The sequence below is a fragment of the Oncorhynchus keta genome, unplaced genomic scaffold (assembly GCF_023373465.1).
Source record: "Oncorhynchus keta strain PuntledgeMale-10-30-2019 unplaced genomic scaffold, Oket_V2 Un_contig_22897_pilon_pilon, whole genome shotgun sequence".
Classification (NCBI taxonomy): Eukaryota; Metazoa; Chordata; class Actinopteri; order Salmoniformes; family Salmonidae; genus Oncorhynchus; species Oncorhynchus keta.
The window spans coordinates 10912-26055 of NW_026283102.1; the positions used below are offsets into that span (position 1 = coordinate 10912).

The 15144-nt window shown below is 48.7% G+C and overlaps 1 protein-coding gene and 2 pseudogenes across 1 annotated transcript; 1 reads left to right on the plus strand and 2 right to left on the minus strand.

The window, feature by feature from the left end:
* Positions 1-388: 388 nt before the first annotated feature.
* Positions 389-1242, minus strand: LOC127921637 (polysialoglycoprotein-like; annotated as a pseudogene).
* Positions 1243-1664: 422 nt separating this feature from the next.
* On the minus strand, positions 1665-4679 carry LOC127921638 (polysialoglycoprotein-like; annotated as a pseudogene).
* Positions 4680-11875: 7196 nt separating this feature from the next.
* LOC127921636 (uncharacterized) lies at positions 11876-15144 on the plus strand. Its single transcript, XM_052505205.1, has 2 exons — positions 11876-14957; positions 15056-15144. The coding sequence occupies exon 1, from the start codon at positions 13032-13034 to the stop codon at positions 13950-13952; it is 921 nt and encodes a 306-aa protein (XP_052361165.1). The 5' UTR covers positions 11876-13031; the 3' UTR covers positions 13953-14957; positions 15056-15144.

The following is a 15144-nucleotide window of genomic DNA, read 5'->3' on the forward strand; positions in this document are numbered from 1 at the left end:
TTAGGTGGCGTCGTCAGAGTTTGATTATTTATGCTATGAAGCTGAGGTGGTGTCGTCCAGGACGGGCCGATCGCAGCTTTTCCCAGAGGACGGGCCGGTCGCAGCTTCAGAGGTTCAGAGGACGGGGATGTAGTTGACAGGTGGCCGTCAGATTTAAACGCAGCTTCAGAGGTGTGTCAGAGGACTAGAATCGCAGCTTCAGAAAAAGAGGACGGGCTGGTCGCAGCTTAGGCCGGCGTCGGAAGAGGAATTAAGTGCCGCAGCTTCAGAGGTCGTCAGTCGCAGCTTCAGACAGGACGGGTCAGTTCTGTCGCAGCTTCAGAGGTTGCGGGCTGCTTGGTGGCGGGACAGAGAGCGTGCCGTAGGACGGGCCTTCAGGGTCGCAGCTTCAGAGGTGCAGAAGCTTCAGAGGTGGCGTCGTTGACCATGCTTCAGAGGTGGCGTCGTCGGGAGGACGGGCCACCCCAGCATAGCCTGGTGGCGTCGTCAGAGGACGGGCCGGTCTCAGAGGTGGCGTCGTCAGAGGACGGGCCGGTCGCAGCTTCAGAGGTGGATCGTCAGAGGTTGTGTTATCCGTCGTCGAAGTACCTTCAGAGGTTACAGAGGAATGTGAGGTGGGCGTTGAGGAGGTGGCGTCGTCAGAGGACACGGTGCAGCTTCAGAGGTGGCGTCGTCAGAGGAAATCGCAGCTTCAGAGGTGGCGTCGTCAGAGGACGGGCCGGGAGCTTCAGAGGTGGCGTCGTCAGACGATCGCAGCTTCAGAAATAAACGCAGCTTCAGATGGTCCAGAGGACGGGCCGGTCGCAAGAGGTGGCGTCGTCAGAGGACGGGCCGGTAGCTTCAGAGGTTCGTCACGGGCGGTCGCAGCTTCAGAGGTGGCGTCGTCAGAGGACGGGCCGGTCGCAGCTTCAGAGGTGGCGCGTCAGAGGACGGGCCGGTCGCAGCTTCAGAGGTGCGTCGTCAGAGGACGGGCCGGTCGCAGCTTCAGGGTGGCGCGTCAGAGGACGGGCCGGTCGCAGCTTCAGAGGTGGCGCGTCAGCTTCAAGGACGGGCTGTCGCAGTTTCAGAGGTGGCGTCGTCAGAGGACGGGCCATCGCAGCTTACCGTCAGATGGGACTCGCAAATCGTCAGAGTCACGGCCCAGCGTCAGAGGTGGCGTCTGTCTGTCGCAGCTTCAGAGGTACGTCAGAGGATGTCGCAGCGTTCAGGAGGTGGCGCGTCAGAGGACGGGCCGGTCGCAGCGTCAGAGGTGGCGTCGTCAGAGGACGGGCCGGTCGCAGCTTCAGAGGTGGCGTCGTAAGACGGGCCGGTCGTAGCTTCAGAGGTAGCGCGTGGCATCGCCAGCTTCAGAGGTGGCGTCGTAAGGGCGGGCCGGGTCGCAGCTTCAGAGGTGGCGTCGTCAAAGTCAGAGGTGGCGTCGTCACCAGATGTCGCAGCTTCAGTGGCGTCGTCAGAGGACGGGCCGATCGCAGCTTCAGAGGTGGCGTCACGGGCGGTCGCAGCTTCAGAGGTGGCGTCGTCAGAGGACGGGCCGGTCGCAGCTTCAGAACGTCGCTTCAGTCGCAGCGTCAGGAACCAGAGGACGGGCGGTCGCACCAGAGGACGGGCGATCGCAGTTCAGAGGTGGCGTCGTCATGCAGCGTCAGGTGGCGTATATCGCAGCTTCAGTTAGGTGGCGTCGTAAACGGGCCGGTCGCAGCTTCAGAGGTGGCGTCGTCAAAACGGGCCAAGCAGAGGTGGCGTCGTCAGAACGGGCGGTCGTTCAGAGGTGGCTTTGCCAGACTGGCCAGTGGCGTTTAGAGTACTTCAGAGGTCGCCAGAGGACGGGCCGGTCGCCTTCGGAGGTGGCGTCGTCAGAGGAATCGCAGCTCAGAGGTGGCGTCGTCAGAGGAAATGTTAAGGCAGCGTCGTCAGAGGACGGGCGTCGCAGCTTCAGAGGTGGCGTCGTCAGAAGGCGGGCCGGTCGCAGCTTCAGAGGTGGCGTCGTCATCACGTCAAACGTCAGCAGCTTCAGAGGTGGCGTCGTCAGAGGACGGGCGGTCGCAGCGTCACAGGTGGCGTCGTCAAAGGACGGGCGGTCGCAGCTTCAGAGGTGGCGTCGTCAGAGGACGGGCCGGTCGCAGCTTCAGAGGTATGCGCAGCGTCGCAGCTTCAGAGGTGGCGTCGTCAGATTGAGTCCCGGCTCAGAAGCAAAGGCAGTTCAGAGGGCTGTTCTAGCTTCAGAGGTGGCGTCGGAGCAAGGCCGTCAGAGGACGGGCCATGCAGCTTCAGAGGTGGCGTCGTTTCAGATTTATCCGCAGCTTATTTGGCGTCGTCCCAGACGGGCATGCACAGTCGCAGCTTCAGAGGGTGGCGCATCAGTGGCGTCGTCAGAGGACGGGCCAACAGTCGTGGTCAGCAGCTTCAGAGGTGGCGTCGTCAGAGGACGGGCAGTCGCAGCTTCAGAGGCGTCGTCAGATGGGACGGGCCGGTCGCAGCTTCAGAGGTGGCGTCGCCAGAGGACGGGCCGGTCGCATTAATAGCAGGTCAGAGGTGGGCGGAAGCTTCAGAGGTGGCGTCGTCAGAGGCCGGTCGCAGCTTCAGAGGTGGTCGTCAGAGGACGGGCCGGTCAGCCAGACTTTGGGTCACAGGTCAGAGGACGGGCCGCAGCTTCAGAGGTGCGTCGTCAGAGGACGGGCCGGCGCAGCTTCAGAGGTAACCAGAGGACGGGCCGGTCGCAGCTTCAGAGGTGGCGTCGTCAGAGGACGGGCTTTACCGAGCTTCAGAGGTGGCGTCGTCAGAGGACGGGCCGGTCGCAGCTTCAGAGGTGGCGTCGTCAGAGGACGGGCCGATTCGCATTTTCAGAGCTTCAGAGAGGTGGAGGTCGTCGTCAGAGAGGACGGGTCCGGTCGCAGCTTCAGAGGTGGCGTCGTCAGAGGACGGGCCGGCCGCAGCTTCAGAGGTGGCGTCGTCAGAGGACGGGCCGGTCGCAGCTTCAGAGGTGGCGTCGTCAGAGGACGGGCCGGTCGCAGCTTCAGAGGTGGCGTCGTCAGAGGAGGGCCGGTCCGAGTCAGAGGTGGCGCAGCTTCAGAGGTGGCGTCGTCAGAGGACGGGCCGTCGCAGCTTCAGAGGTGGCGGCCAGAGGACGGGGTCGCAGCATCAGGTGGCCTGCAATCGGAGGTGACAGACATCGGGCCGGGATCGCAGCTTCAGAGGTGGCGTCAGCCAGAGGACGGGCCGGTCGCAGCTTCAGGTGGCGTCGTCAGAGGACGGGCGGTCGCAGCTTCAGATGGGCAGACGGGCCGGTCGCAGCTTCAGAGGTGGCGTCTTCGCCAGAGGACGGGCCGGTCGCAGCTTCAGAGGTGGCGTCGTCAGCCAGAGGACGGGCCGGTCGCAGCTTCAGAGGTGGCGCGTCAGAGACGGGCCGGTCGCAGCTTCAGAGGTGGCGTCGTCAGAGGACGGGCCGGTCGCAGCTTCAGAGGTGGCGTGCGTCAGAGGACGGGCCGGTCGCAGCTTCAGAGGTGGCGTCGTCAGAGGACGGGCCGGTCGCAGCTTCAGAGGTGGCGTCGTCAGAGGACGCGGGCGGTCGCAGCTTCAGATCAGTGGCGTCGTCAGAGGACGGGCCGGTCGCAGCTTCAGAGGTGGCGTCGTCAGAGGACGGGCCGGTCGCAGCTTCAGAGGTGGCGTCGTCAGAGGACGGGCCGGTCGCAGCTCAGAGGTGGCGTCGGGCCAGAGGACGGAGCGGCGCCAGAGGGTCGCAGCTTCAGAGGTGGCGTCGTCAGAGGACGGGCCGGTCGCAGCTTCAGAGGTGGCGTCGTCAGAGGACGGCCGGTCGCAGCGTCAGTGGCGTCGTCAGAGGACATGCGCCTCAGCTTCTCCTCAGAGGACAGGGCATAATTTGCCAGAGAAATACCATGGTTTGAGAAGCTTGGGATTCTACTTCATTGGTCTCTAAATACTCTTGAGAGAAAACAAAAGGAACAGTTGGGTATTCTACAGCAACACATCTGTTCTACACGGTCTAGGCCAAATTGCTAATCGAATTTTGAGCAACATGAACCCAACAGGTTTCAAAGTATACGTTTCAGGCCGTACCTTCTCTGGCTTGTTTAGCGTTAGACCCTATGGATCGGAGCAAGGCCAGGGCATGCACAATGGAGACGTCATTTGATGACAGCTCTGAAAAATGTAGGTTAAGGTACACAAGCAAAAGGTTTGACAGCATTATTTAGACCGAGTTACTCTATGCTGTTGAATGAGTGTCAAACACAGCAGCACCATAGACAGTGACAAAGAACATAGCTAGAAGGGTTGTGGAAATAAACAATTACCTCCAAGTCTCCTCTGCAGAGAGACTTGATCTTGCTTCTGGGACTTTCCAACAGGGTAACAAGAAACTGAGGAGAAAGTGTTGACAGAAGTTGAGTTCGCACAAAATAGCTACATATATTAATAGCAGTGAAGAATAAAAGATGACCAACGCGGAAGATACAGACAGTCAAATATTAATACCCAACTTATAAAGTTAAGCATATTTACCAAACAAATCCCTTAAACATTAGTGAACCAACCTTTGACAACCCCCACAGTCATCACAACGAGCAGCAATTCTCTCACACCTCCCATGATCATGAAAATAATCTGTGTTATCAACAGGTAATGTCTTCCCATGGCCTGTATGAGGCTTATATAGGCCACTAATGACCGTTTACCTGACAAACATGGCTTAACGATCAATTAACAAGCTTGATTGAGTTGTTACGTTCAGATAGAAATAGACCATGTAGAACATATGTTGATTCTTATCAAGTTGGTGGGCAGGCAATCTTTTCTACTCCATATATTGCATTTATATCTGTAATGATTAACCCTAATGGTCTCAGATCAGCAGTAGAAAGAAGTAGGCCTAATTATTTTAGGTGTAATCTTCAAAGATATTAGGGGGAAATAAACACTGTACCCAAATCCACGTTTTACAATGCTCCTGGGAAATGGGTAGGCCTCCACCTATAGTCCTTCACAGTTTTACAGGTGTGATATATTTATTTATTTACATAGATCACATACATAAATAAATATGTTAGCTGTAGGTAGCGTTGAGATCAAATTCCCATATTCTATTGCTACTAAACATATATCATGTTTTCCTCATTTGCTCTGTAGGAGGTTCGTCATATGAAGGACATTCAAGTGGATGTGACCCCGAACCTGCAATAGGGGCTCAGTGAGGTGACAGACATCCTGTAATGGATCTCCAGCTAGTGTCTGAGGACCTGGAGAAGGCTGTGTCTACAGCTGTGGGGCAGGACAAGTATGGTAACCTAACCTCACTGTATGAAGGATTTTATTGTTATGGATAGTCATCTCTAATCTGTTCAAATATCACTGTTGTTGATAACACACATTACCAAAATGATTCACACTTGTCTTCCTATTTCCACATAATCTGTCATGGTTCCCCACCCCAACAGGGCATAAAACCAACCTCTCTTTATTGCTACTGCTAATACACCCAAATCCAACAGCGTTTGAGTATCTTTTTGCTTTTCTTCTAACCCTGAATGGCAACATTTTATCCTAGTACACAAGCATGTCACTTTATCCATCCACACCCACTCTACTGCCGCATGGCCACTGCGGCTGAGACTTTCACCCTCTCGTTACAGGTATAGCAGGTAACCAACCCCACCCGGGTCTTACCCCCTAGGACTTACCCTTTGCTACCGGCTACCACCGGTCGTAATACAATGGGACTACTGAATAAGCTCAGGCTTTCTAGGTTCGTACCCTATAATTGGTTCAGCCTACGACTCTCATCTCCCCAAGATGTCAGAATTAGTGATAGCGGGTGTAGGAACTGTGCCGACCTTGTTTCTGTTTCACTGATTCGAATCTCTAGTTCGACTGCAAATCGCGGTGAATCAAATCAAATCAAATCAAATGTATTTATATAGCCCTTCGTACATCAGCTGATATCTCAAAGTGCTGTACAGAAACCCAGCCTAAAACCCCAAACAGCAAGCAATGCAGGTGTAGAAGCACGGTGGCTAGGAAAAACTCCCTAGAAAGGCCAAAACCTAGGAAGAAACCTAGAGAGGAACCAGGCTATGTGGGGTGGCCAGTCCTCTTCTGGCTGTGCCGTGTGGAGATTATTACAGAACATGGCCAAGATGTTCAAATGTTCATAAATGACCAGCATGGTCAAATAATAATAATCACAGGCAGAACAGTTGAAACTGGAGCAGCAGCACGGCCAGGTGGACTGGGGACAGCAAGGAGTCATCATGCCAGGTAGTCATGAGGCATGGTCCCAGGGCTCATGTCCTCCGAGAGAGAGAAAGAAAGAGTGAAAGAGAGAATTAGAGAGAGCATACTTAAATTCACACAAAAAAAAGCAGTACTAAGGTCTAGGAGCACGAGGACAGATGCAGAGCCTCGGTCTGATGCCATTAAAAGATCATTTACCACCTTCACAAGTGCAGTCTCAGTGCTATGATGGGGTCTAAAACAGACTGAAGCATTTTGTATTCATTGTTTGTCTTCAGGAAGGCAGTGAGTTGCTGCGCAACAGCCTTTTCTAAAAAAATTGAGAGGAATGGAAGATTCGATATAGGCCGATAGTTTTTTATATTTTCTGGGTCAAGGTTTGGCTTTTTCAAGAGAGGCTTTATTACTGCCACTTTTAGTGAGTTTGGTACACATCCGGTGGATAGAGATCCGTTTATTATGTTCAACATAGGAGGGCCAAGCACAAGAAGCAGCTCTTTCAGTAGTTTAGTTGGAATATGGGTCCAGTATGGAACGTTTAGAGGCCATGAGACACTTTTTCATCGTTGTGTCAAGAGATATAGTACTAAAACACTTGAGTGTCTCTCTTGATCCTAGGTCCTGGCAGAGTTGTGCAGACTCAGGACAAATGAGCTTTGAAGGAATACGCAGATTTAAAGAGGAGTCCGTAATTTGCTTTCTAATAATCATCTTTTCCTCAAAGAAGTTCATTAATTTATTACTGCTGAAGTGAAAGCCATCCTCTCTTGGGGAATGCTGCTTTGTAGTTAGCTTTGCGACAGTATCAAAACGAATTTCGGATTGTTCTTATTTTCCTCAATTAAGTTGGAAAAATAGGATGATCGAGCAGCAGCAAGGGCTCTTCGATACTGCACGGTACTGTCTTTCCAAGCTAGTCGGAAGACTTCCAGTTTGGTGTGGCGCCATTTCCGTTCCAATTTTCTGAAGCTTGCTTCAGAGCTCGGGTATTTTCTGTATACCAGGGAGCTAGTTTCTTATGAGCAATGTTTTTAGTTTTTAGGGGTGCAACTGCATCTAGGGTATTGCTCAAGGTTAAATTGAGTTCCTCAGTTAGGTGGTTAACTGATTTTTGTCCTCTGGTGTCCTTGGGTAGACAGAGGGAGTCTGGAAGGACATCAAAGAATCTTTGTGTCGTCTGTGAATTTATAGCACGACTTTTGATGTTCCTTGGTTGCGGTCTGAGCAGATTATTTGTTGCAATTGCAAACGTAATAAAATGGTGGTCCGATAGTCCAGGATTATGAGGAAAACATTAAGATCCACAACATTTATCCTATGGGACAAAACTAGGTCCAGAGTATGACTGTGACAGTGAGTAGGTCCAGAGACATGTTGGACAAAACCCACTGAGTCGATGATGAAAGCCTTTTGGAGTGGGTCTGTGGACTTTTCCATGTGAATATTAAAGTCACCAAAAAATTAGAATATTATCTGCTATGACTACAAGGTCCGATAGGAATTCAGGGAACTCAATGAGGAACGCTGTATATGGCCCAGGAGGCCTGTAAACAGTAGCTAAAAAAAGTGATTGAGTAGGCTACATAGATTTCATGACTAGAAGCTCAAAAGATGAAAACGTCTTTTTTTTTTTTTTTTTGTAAATTTAAATCTGCTATCGTAAATGTTAGCAACACCTCTGCAGGATGCACGGGGGATATGGTCACTAGTGTAGCCAGGAGGTGAGGCCTCATTGAAGACAGTAAATTCATCAAGCTAAAGCCATGTTTCAGTCAGGCCAATCACATCAAGATTATGACTATAATTGCCTTTGAAGTAAGGGATCTGACATTAAGTAGCCCTATTTTGAGATGTGAGGTATCATGATCTCTTTCAATAATGACAGGAATGGAGGAGGTCTTTATCCTAGTGAGATTGCTAAGGCGAACACCGCCACGTTTAGTTTTGTCCAACCTAGGTCGAGGCACAGACACGGTCTCAATGGAGATAGCTGAGTTGACTGTGCTAGTGACAGACTGGCTAACAGCCTGCTGCCTGGCCTGCACCCTATTTCATTGTGGTGCTAGAGGAGTTAGAGCCCTGTCTATGTTGGTAGATAAGATGAGAGCACCCCTCCAGCTAGGATGGAGTCCGTCATTCCTCCGCAGGTCAGGCTTGGTCCTGTTTGTGGGTGAGTCCCAGAAAGAGGGCCAATTATCTACAAAATTCTATCTTTTGGGAGGGGCAGAAACCAGTTGTCAACCAGCGATTGAGTCGTGAGACTCTGCTGTAGAGCTCATCACTCCCCCTAACTGGGAGGGGGCCAGAGACGATTACTCGATGCCAACACATCTTTCTAGCTGATTTACACGCTGAAGCTATGTTGCGCTTGGTGATCTCTGACTGTTTCATCCTAACATCTTTGGTGCCGACGTGGATAACAATATCTCTATACTCGCCAGTTTTAGCTTTATCCAGCACCATCTTCAGATTAGCCTTAACGTCGGTTGCCCTGCCGCCTGGTAAACAGTGTATGATCGCTGGATGATTCGTTTTAAGTCTAATACTGCGGGTAATGGAGTCGCCAATGACTAGAGTTTTCAATTTGTCAGAGCTAATGGTGGGAAGCTTCGCCGTCTCAGACCCTGTAACGGGAGGAGTAGAGACAAGAGAAGGCTCGGCCTCTGACTCCGACTCGTTGCTTAATGGGGAAAACCGGTTGAAAGTTTGTCGGCTGAATGAGCGACACCGGTTGAGCATTCCTACTGCATTTCCCTCCAGAAACCGTGAGAAAGTTGTCCGGCTGCGGGACCGTGCGAGGGGATTTATACTAACGTTACTATCTGTACTTACTGGTGGCACAGACGCTGTTTCATCCTTTCCTACACAGAAATTACCATTGCCTAACGATTGCGTCTGAAGCTGGGCTTGTAGCACAGTTGTATCCTCACCGTAAGGCGATCGTTCTCCTGTATGAGTACAGCGACTGCAATTAGAAGGCATCATGTTAATGTTACTACTTAGCTTCGGCTGTTGGAGGTCCTGACGAACCATGTCCATATAAAGCGTCCGGGGTATGAGGATTCTGTGTTATGCACTATAGCCCGTTACCATATTTGTGATTTAATATTATCTGCTGTTGGCTTGTGTGGATGTATGTATGTGTTATGCAACATAGCTGACTTGAACCCTTGTTAACAGTTTCAGGGCCATGGGCCTTTCTCATGATGGAAAAATACAGAATAACATGAAGACAGGACCTGTGCAATGAGTTGGGGGCACAATCAGAACGTAGTGTTGCGAGAACAAACAGTCTTTTGTTAGATAACAGGAGCTAGGTTCCTGATAACTGCATATTCTACACAGCTACAACGACTGACCGCTGAAGCGCTTAGGGGGCTGGGACCAGCCTCTGCGCCAACAATCAACGATAGGCTGGGTGAGTCTAAACCACGCCCAGTCTCTACTCTGACAGGCCGGCTCGGAAGCAGGAACTACTTCTGTCATCAGAGTATATTATAATATCTTTGTTAGGAACAAGTCAGTTCTCTGTTTTGCCCTACGAGGTGGGACAGAGAGCCCGTATATACGAAAATTGCATTTACCACTTATTGCTTAGCTAATAAAAAATACATAGCATACAATCGGTGACTCATTGTCATATTTATCCTGATACCAGATTCGAATTGACACAACCCGTACAATTGGTGACACCGAACGTGATCTGGTGAAGGACTTCGCTGGACATTGGTGTGCCAGCCGATTGGCCAGTACTGTCGTCGGACGCTGTCGTCGGACGGTGTGTCTCACAAATCCTGACCGGTCAACTAAAAAAGGTAAGCAGACACCTGTTGTGAAAAACTAAAGTTCTGCACATTGGCGTTATCCAAATTTAGTTTTGTGAGACACCTGTTTGATGTATGTAACCAAATTCTATTAATTTATATTGGTAAAGGATCATGAGGAATACATAGTGGTAAATGCAATTTTGAACTGATCGATCGCTCTTATGGTATAACAACTAATGTAATGTACTAAATGGGTCGGTTGGTGTAACGCGTACCCAGTTGTTTGAATGACGGTGAATCAGATCGGTTAAAGGAATTTACTAGTGTGTGTGTGAGCAGGATCGCAATGTAACAATGAATGCTGTGTACTGGTGTGCATGAGGACATTTTTCTAGTATAAATGGATATTTACTTTGGGTAAATTTAGAGTGAGTGCAGTACTACTGGGATATAAGTGGGCGCGCTGTATCAGAGTGAATGATCTACGGATAGAATTTGCAGGCCAACAAATTAAAAAGACCTGTGTTACATTGGATGGTTGCTGAAGCATATGTAGTACATTAGATATTTCAGTTGTAGCTGGTATCAAGTTTGAATGAAAGGTTTGAATAAGGGAAGATAAATAAGCATTTGTATTATTTATAGATCGTATGTTTAGGTTTGAGGGTTATAGTACCTGGTTGTATTGCATGTTTGAAGAGTGATTCGAAAGTATGTTTGAAGATAAATAATGTATGTTTGCAGGTTTTTTATTATGTTTTAAGGTTTGAGTGATTCAAACTGACGTATGTTTGAAGGTTTGAGTGATTCGAACTGACGTATGTTTGAAGGTTTGAGTGATTCGAACCGTATGTTTGCAGGTTTGAGTGATTCGAACTGACGTATGTTTGCAGGTCTGAGTGATTCGAACTGACTGACGTATGTTTGCAGGTCTGAGTGATTCGAACTGTATGTTTGCAGGTTTGGTGATTGACTGATGATTCAGGAACTGATGTATGTTTGCAGGTTTGAGTGATTCGAACTGATGTATGTTTGCAGGTTTGAGTGATTCGAACTGATGTATGTTTGAAGGTTTGAGTGATTCGAACTGACGTATGTTTGAAGGTTTGAGTGATTCGAACTGACGTATGTTTGCAGGTCTGAGTGATTCGAACTGATGTATGTTTGCAGGTTTGAGTGATTCGAACTGATGTATGTTTGCAGGTTTGAGTGATTCGAACTGATGTATGTTTGAAGGTTTGAGTGATTCGAACTGATGTATGTTTGCAGGTTTGAGTGATTCGAACTGATGTATGTTTGCAGGTTTGAGTGATTCGAACTGATGTATGTTTGCAGGTTTGAGTGATTCGAACTGATGTATGTTTGAAGGTTTGAGTGATTCGAACTGACGTATGTTTGCAGGTTTGAGTGATTCGAACTGATGTATGTTTGAAGGTTTGAGTGATTCGAACTGACGTATGTTTGCAGGTCTGAGTGATTCGAACTGACGTATGTTTGTAAGGTTTGAGTGATTCGAACTGATGTATGTTTGCAGGTTTGAGTGATTCGAAGGTATGTTTGCAGGTTTGAGTGATTCGAACTGATGTATGTTTAATACCAATGTTTGTATGACGAACTGATGTATGTTTGCAGGTTTGGGATTCGAACTGATGTATGTTTGCAGGTTTGAGTGAGACCTAGGTTATGTTTTGAAACTGATGTATGTTTGAAGGTTTGAGAGAAGTGAACCGTATGATTGTGGTACATTAGGTATTAAGTCGATGTACTTACTGAGACAGTGAGCTAGGTTATGTTTTGAAGATTGGAGACACGGTGTTTACTAGACAGTGGCTAGAAGGACACATCCAGCACACAATTGAACCTGATCATTTATAATGTATTCAAATTAAAACAAGTAATTGAAATACATTAGACAATGGCTAATCAGGAGGCAGAGAAGGTGTTGAAAACATTGAAATCTGCATTAGAGACCAATGGAGGAAAAGAGAGAAAGAAAGGAGCAAAATTATACAGACGAAGGATAGAAGAGGGCAGTATTGCCGCGCCCAACGGGCTCCCAGTCGACGGGGAGCCCGCTTAAATACTGGTGACATAACGAAAAACATAGACTAAAATTCATTCTGATTGTAATTCAAATATTTATAGCATCCAACCCGGAAGCCAGCCACACCAATGTGTCGGAGGAAACACCGTGCACCTGGCAACCTTGGCTAGCGTGCACTGCGCCCGGCCCGCCACAGGTGTTGCTGGTGCGCGATGAGACAAGGACATCCCTACCGACCAAGCACTCCCTAACCCGGACGACGCTAGGCCAATTGTGCATCGCCCCTTGGACCTCCCGGTCGCGGCCGGTTACGACAGAGCCTGGGCGTGAACCCAGAGTCTCTGATAGCACAGCTGGCGCTGCCGTACAGCGCCCTTAACCATCCGGGAGGCTGAGACATGATATCTTAAAGGGGTACACTCACATATGAAATATTACAAGTTTTTATTTTCTGAGTCTTAATTAAATAGGTGAAATCTTTTGATAAAGGAATGTTGTTTAATATAGTAAAAAACACTTCTTTGGGGGGGTGGTATGAGACTTATGACCTCCATTGTAACTTTCCTTTGTGGTCTGATCAGCCTCATTGGAAAGCCATTTGGATGGAGAATCTAGGGTCATTTGCAATACTGATATTAAGGTAATTTAATACCAAAAGGCAGTGAAAATTACATTATAGTGTCATTATATTTTCTCTGATGAATGTGGTGTGAAAATGAGCTAGGATAAGTTTTAATTATGGTAGACTCATGTTAAGTATTTGGGACATATTTTGAGCCAACAGGGCTGGGAAGAAATTGAGATATTTGTGTTTGGTTTTAACACCTGTGTATACGAGGGTGCCAGTGTACCTGTGTAATGGGGGAGGGTGTCCATATGGGGATTACATGATAACCAATTTAGGACAGTTCTGGGATTGGAGAAGAGGGTATCCTTAGAGCATAGGGGATCCCACAAAGGTGGATAGTTTTTCCATGATATGGGGGAAACCTGGGAGCACTGTTGAACTCTGTAAAGGTGATGACATCCTACTAACCATCAAAACTATTAAGCTCTCTGATGCAGGCACTTACACCCTCGGACTACAAAGGACCGGGACAGACACGATGGGTGTGTTTTCTATTAAGGTGCTGCCAAAACCACAGAGGTCCCAGACGAACTTGAGCCAGACACACTCCTCTTCCACCCCTGGACCGAGCCTGCCACCCACCACCACTGTGTCAAATCCCATTCAGGTAATTAACGTTAGAGACTATTCAGCTATTGATCAATTAGGCACCGAGACTGGTTTTGATGGTAGGGACAATTTGTGGCTGTCTTATATGAGGTATACAGCTAAGACCCTGAAAAGAAAGGACTGCATTGTATGTGGTCATGCTAGACCTGTTCTGGCTACACACCCATTTGCTATAGGAGAAGGAGAGGGGTGCTTGTGTATTCTGAGAAGTTTTTACCAGGATAAGCCCAATTCAACCCTCTGTTCCTCTTTGAGCCTTGTGTTTCCTACAATATCTCCTCATCGGGCCCCTTGGGGTGTTAAGGCATATGGGGGCAATTACAGTTGCATCACGGGTACAGGTAGTGGCATGGACTATGGGAGATTGCCTGAAGCTGATTGCAGCAGTAACATAACCATTAATGTCACTTGGCCAGGTGCAGGTCTAAACCAAACTAGTGGTCTGGCTGATGTGTGGTGGATATGTGGACCCAAAAGAGTACTGAGACCCATTCTTAGAGGAGACTGGCAAGGTACGTGTGCTCTGACCAGTTTGATAATTCCACTGACCATTGTTGATGTTACTGCTGAACAGCTGTTGGGTTCTGTATCCAGGGGGCCTGAAACATTCCATCCCATGGGAGACATAGACGTAGTGCTCCATGGACGGAGGATGTAGTTGACAGCCTCCAGTATTTAAGCTGCAGTAGTTTATGTGTCTGGGGGCTAGGGTCAGTTTGTTATATCTGGAGTACTTCTCCTGTCCTATTCGGTGTCCTGTGTGAATCTAAGTGTGCGTTCTCTAATTCTCTCCTCTCTTTCTTTCTCTCTCTCGGAGGACCTGAGCCCTAGGACCATGCCCCAGGACTACCTGACATGATGACTCCTTGCTGTCCCCAGTCCACCTGGCCGTGCTGCTGCTCCAGTTTCAACTGTTCTGCCTTATTATTATTGACCATGCTGGTCATTTATGAACATTTGAACATTTTGACCATGTTCTGTTATAATCTCCACCCGGCACAGCCAGAAGAGGACTGGCCACCCCACATAGCCTGGTTCCTCTCCAGGTTTCTTCCTAGGTTTTGGGCTTTCTAGGGAGTTTTTCCTAGCCACCGTGCTTCTACACCTGCATTGCTTGCTGTTTGGGGTTTTAGGCTGGGTTTCTGTACAGCACTTTGAGATATCAGCTGATGTACGAAGGGCTATATAAATACATTTGATTTGATTTGATTTTACATACACAATAATCTGTTGGGTGTGCCGGTGGGGGTTCCTCATGAGTTTCAGGCCTTGGGTAGGAATGATGGACTCTGGCACTTACTACCTATTATAGGTCCAGCCATAGTGGATGCAAGACAGACTGCATGGATAAATTATATCTACTATAATCAACAGCGTTTTGTGAATTACTCCCGTGATGCACTCACTGGTATGTCTGAACAGCTGGAGGCCACATCTAGGGTTGCCAGACAGAATAGACTTGCTTTGGATATGCTTCTTGCCAGTCAGAGGGGTGTCTGTAAGATGTTTGGTGAACAATGTTGCACGTTTATTCCTAATAACACCAGTCCAGATGGTAGTATATCTAAGGCCCTTAGTGGGCTTGATGCACTATCTGCTGAGATGAGGACCATGGCGGGGGTGGAGGAGTCTGGACTGTTCTCTTGGTTGGGAGCCTGGTTTGGTAAGTACACTGATATGGTGGTTACTGGATTTCTGACCCTAATTCTTGTATTTTTATTATTGATGTGTTGTGCTGCTTGCATCATACCGTGTTTTAAGAAGTCTGTTACAGATGTGAAGGCTTCAGGCATGATGCCTTTGCTTGATGCTCCAGTTGGAGATGCTGATACTGAATCAAGCTTTCAGGG

Coding starts and splice junctions, on each gene's coding strand:
- LOC127921636 (XM_052505205.1), top strand. CDS start 13,032: ATGATATGGGGGAAACCTGGGAGCACTGTTGAACTCTGTAAAGGTGAT.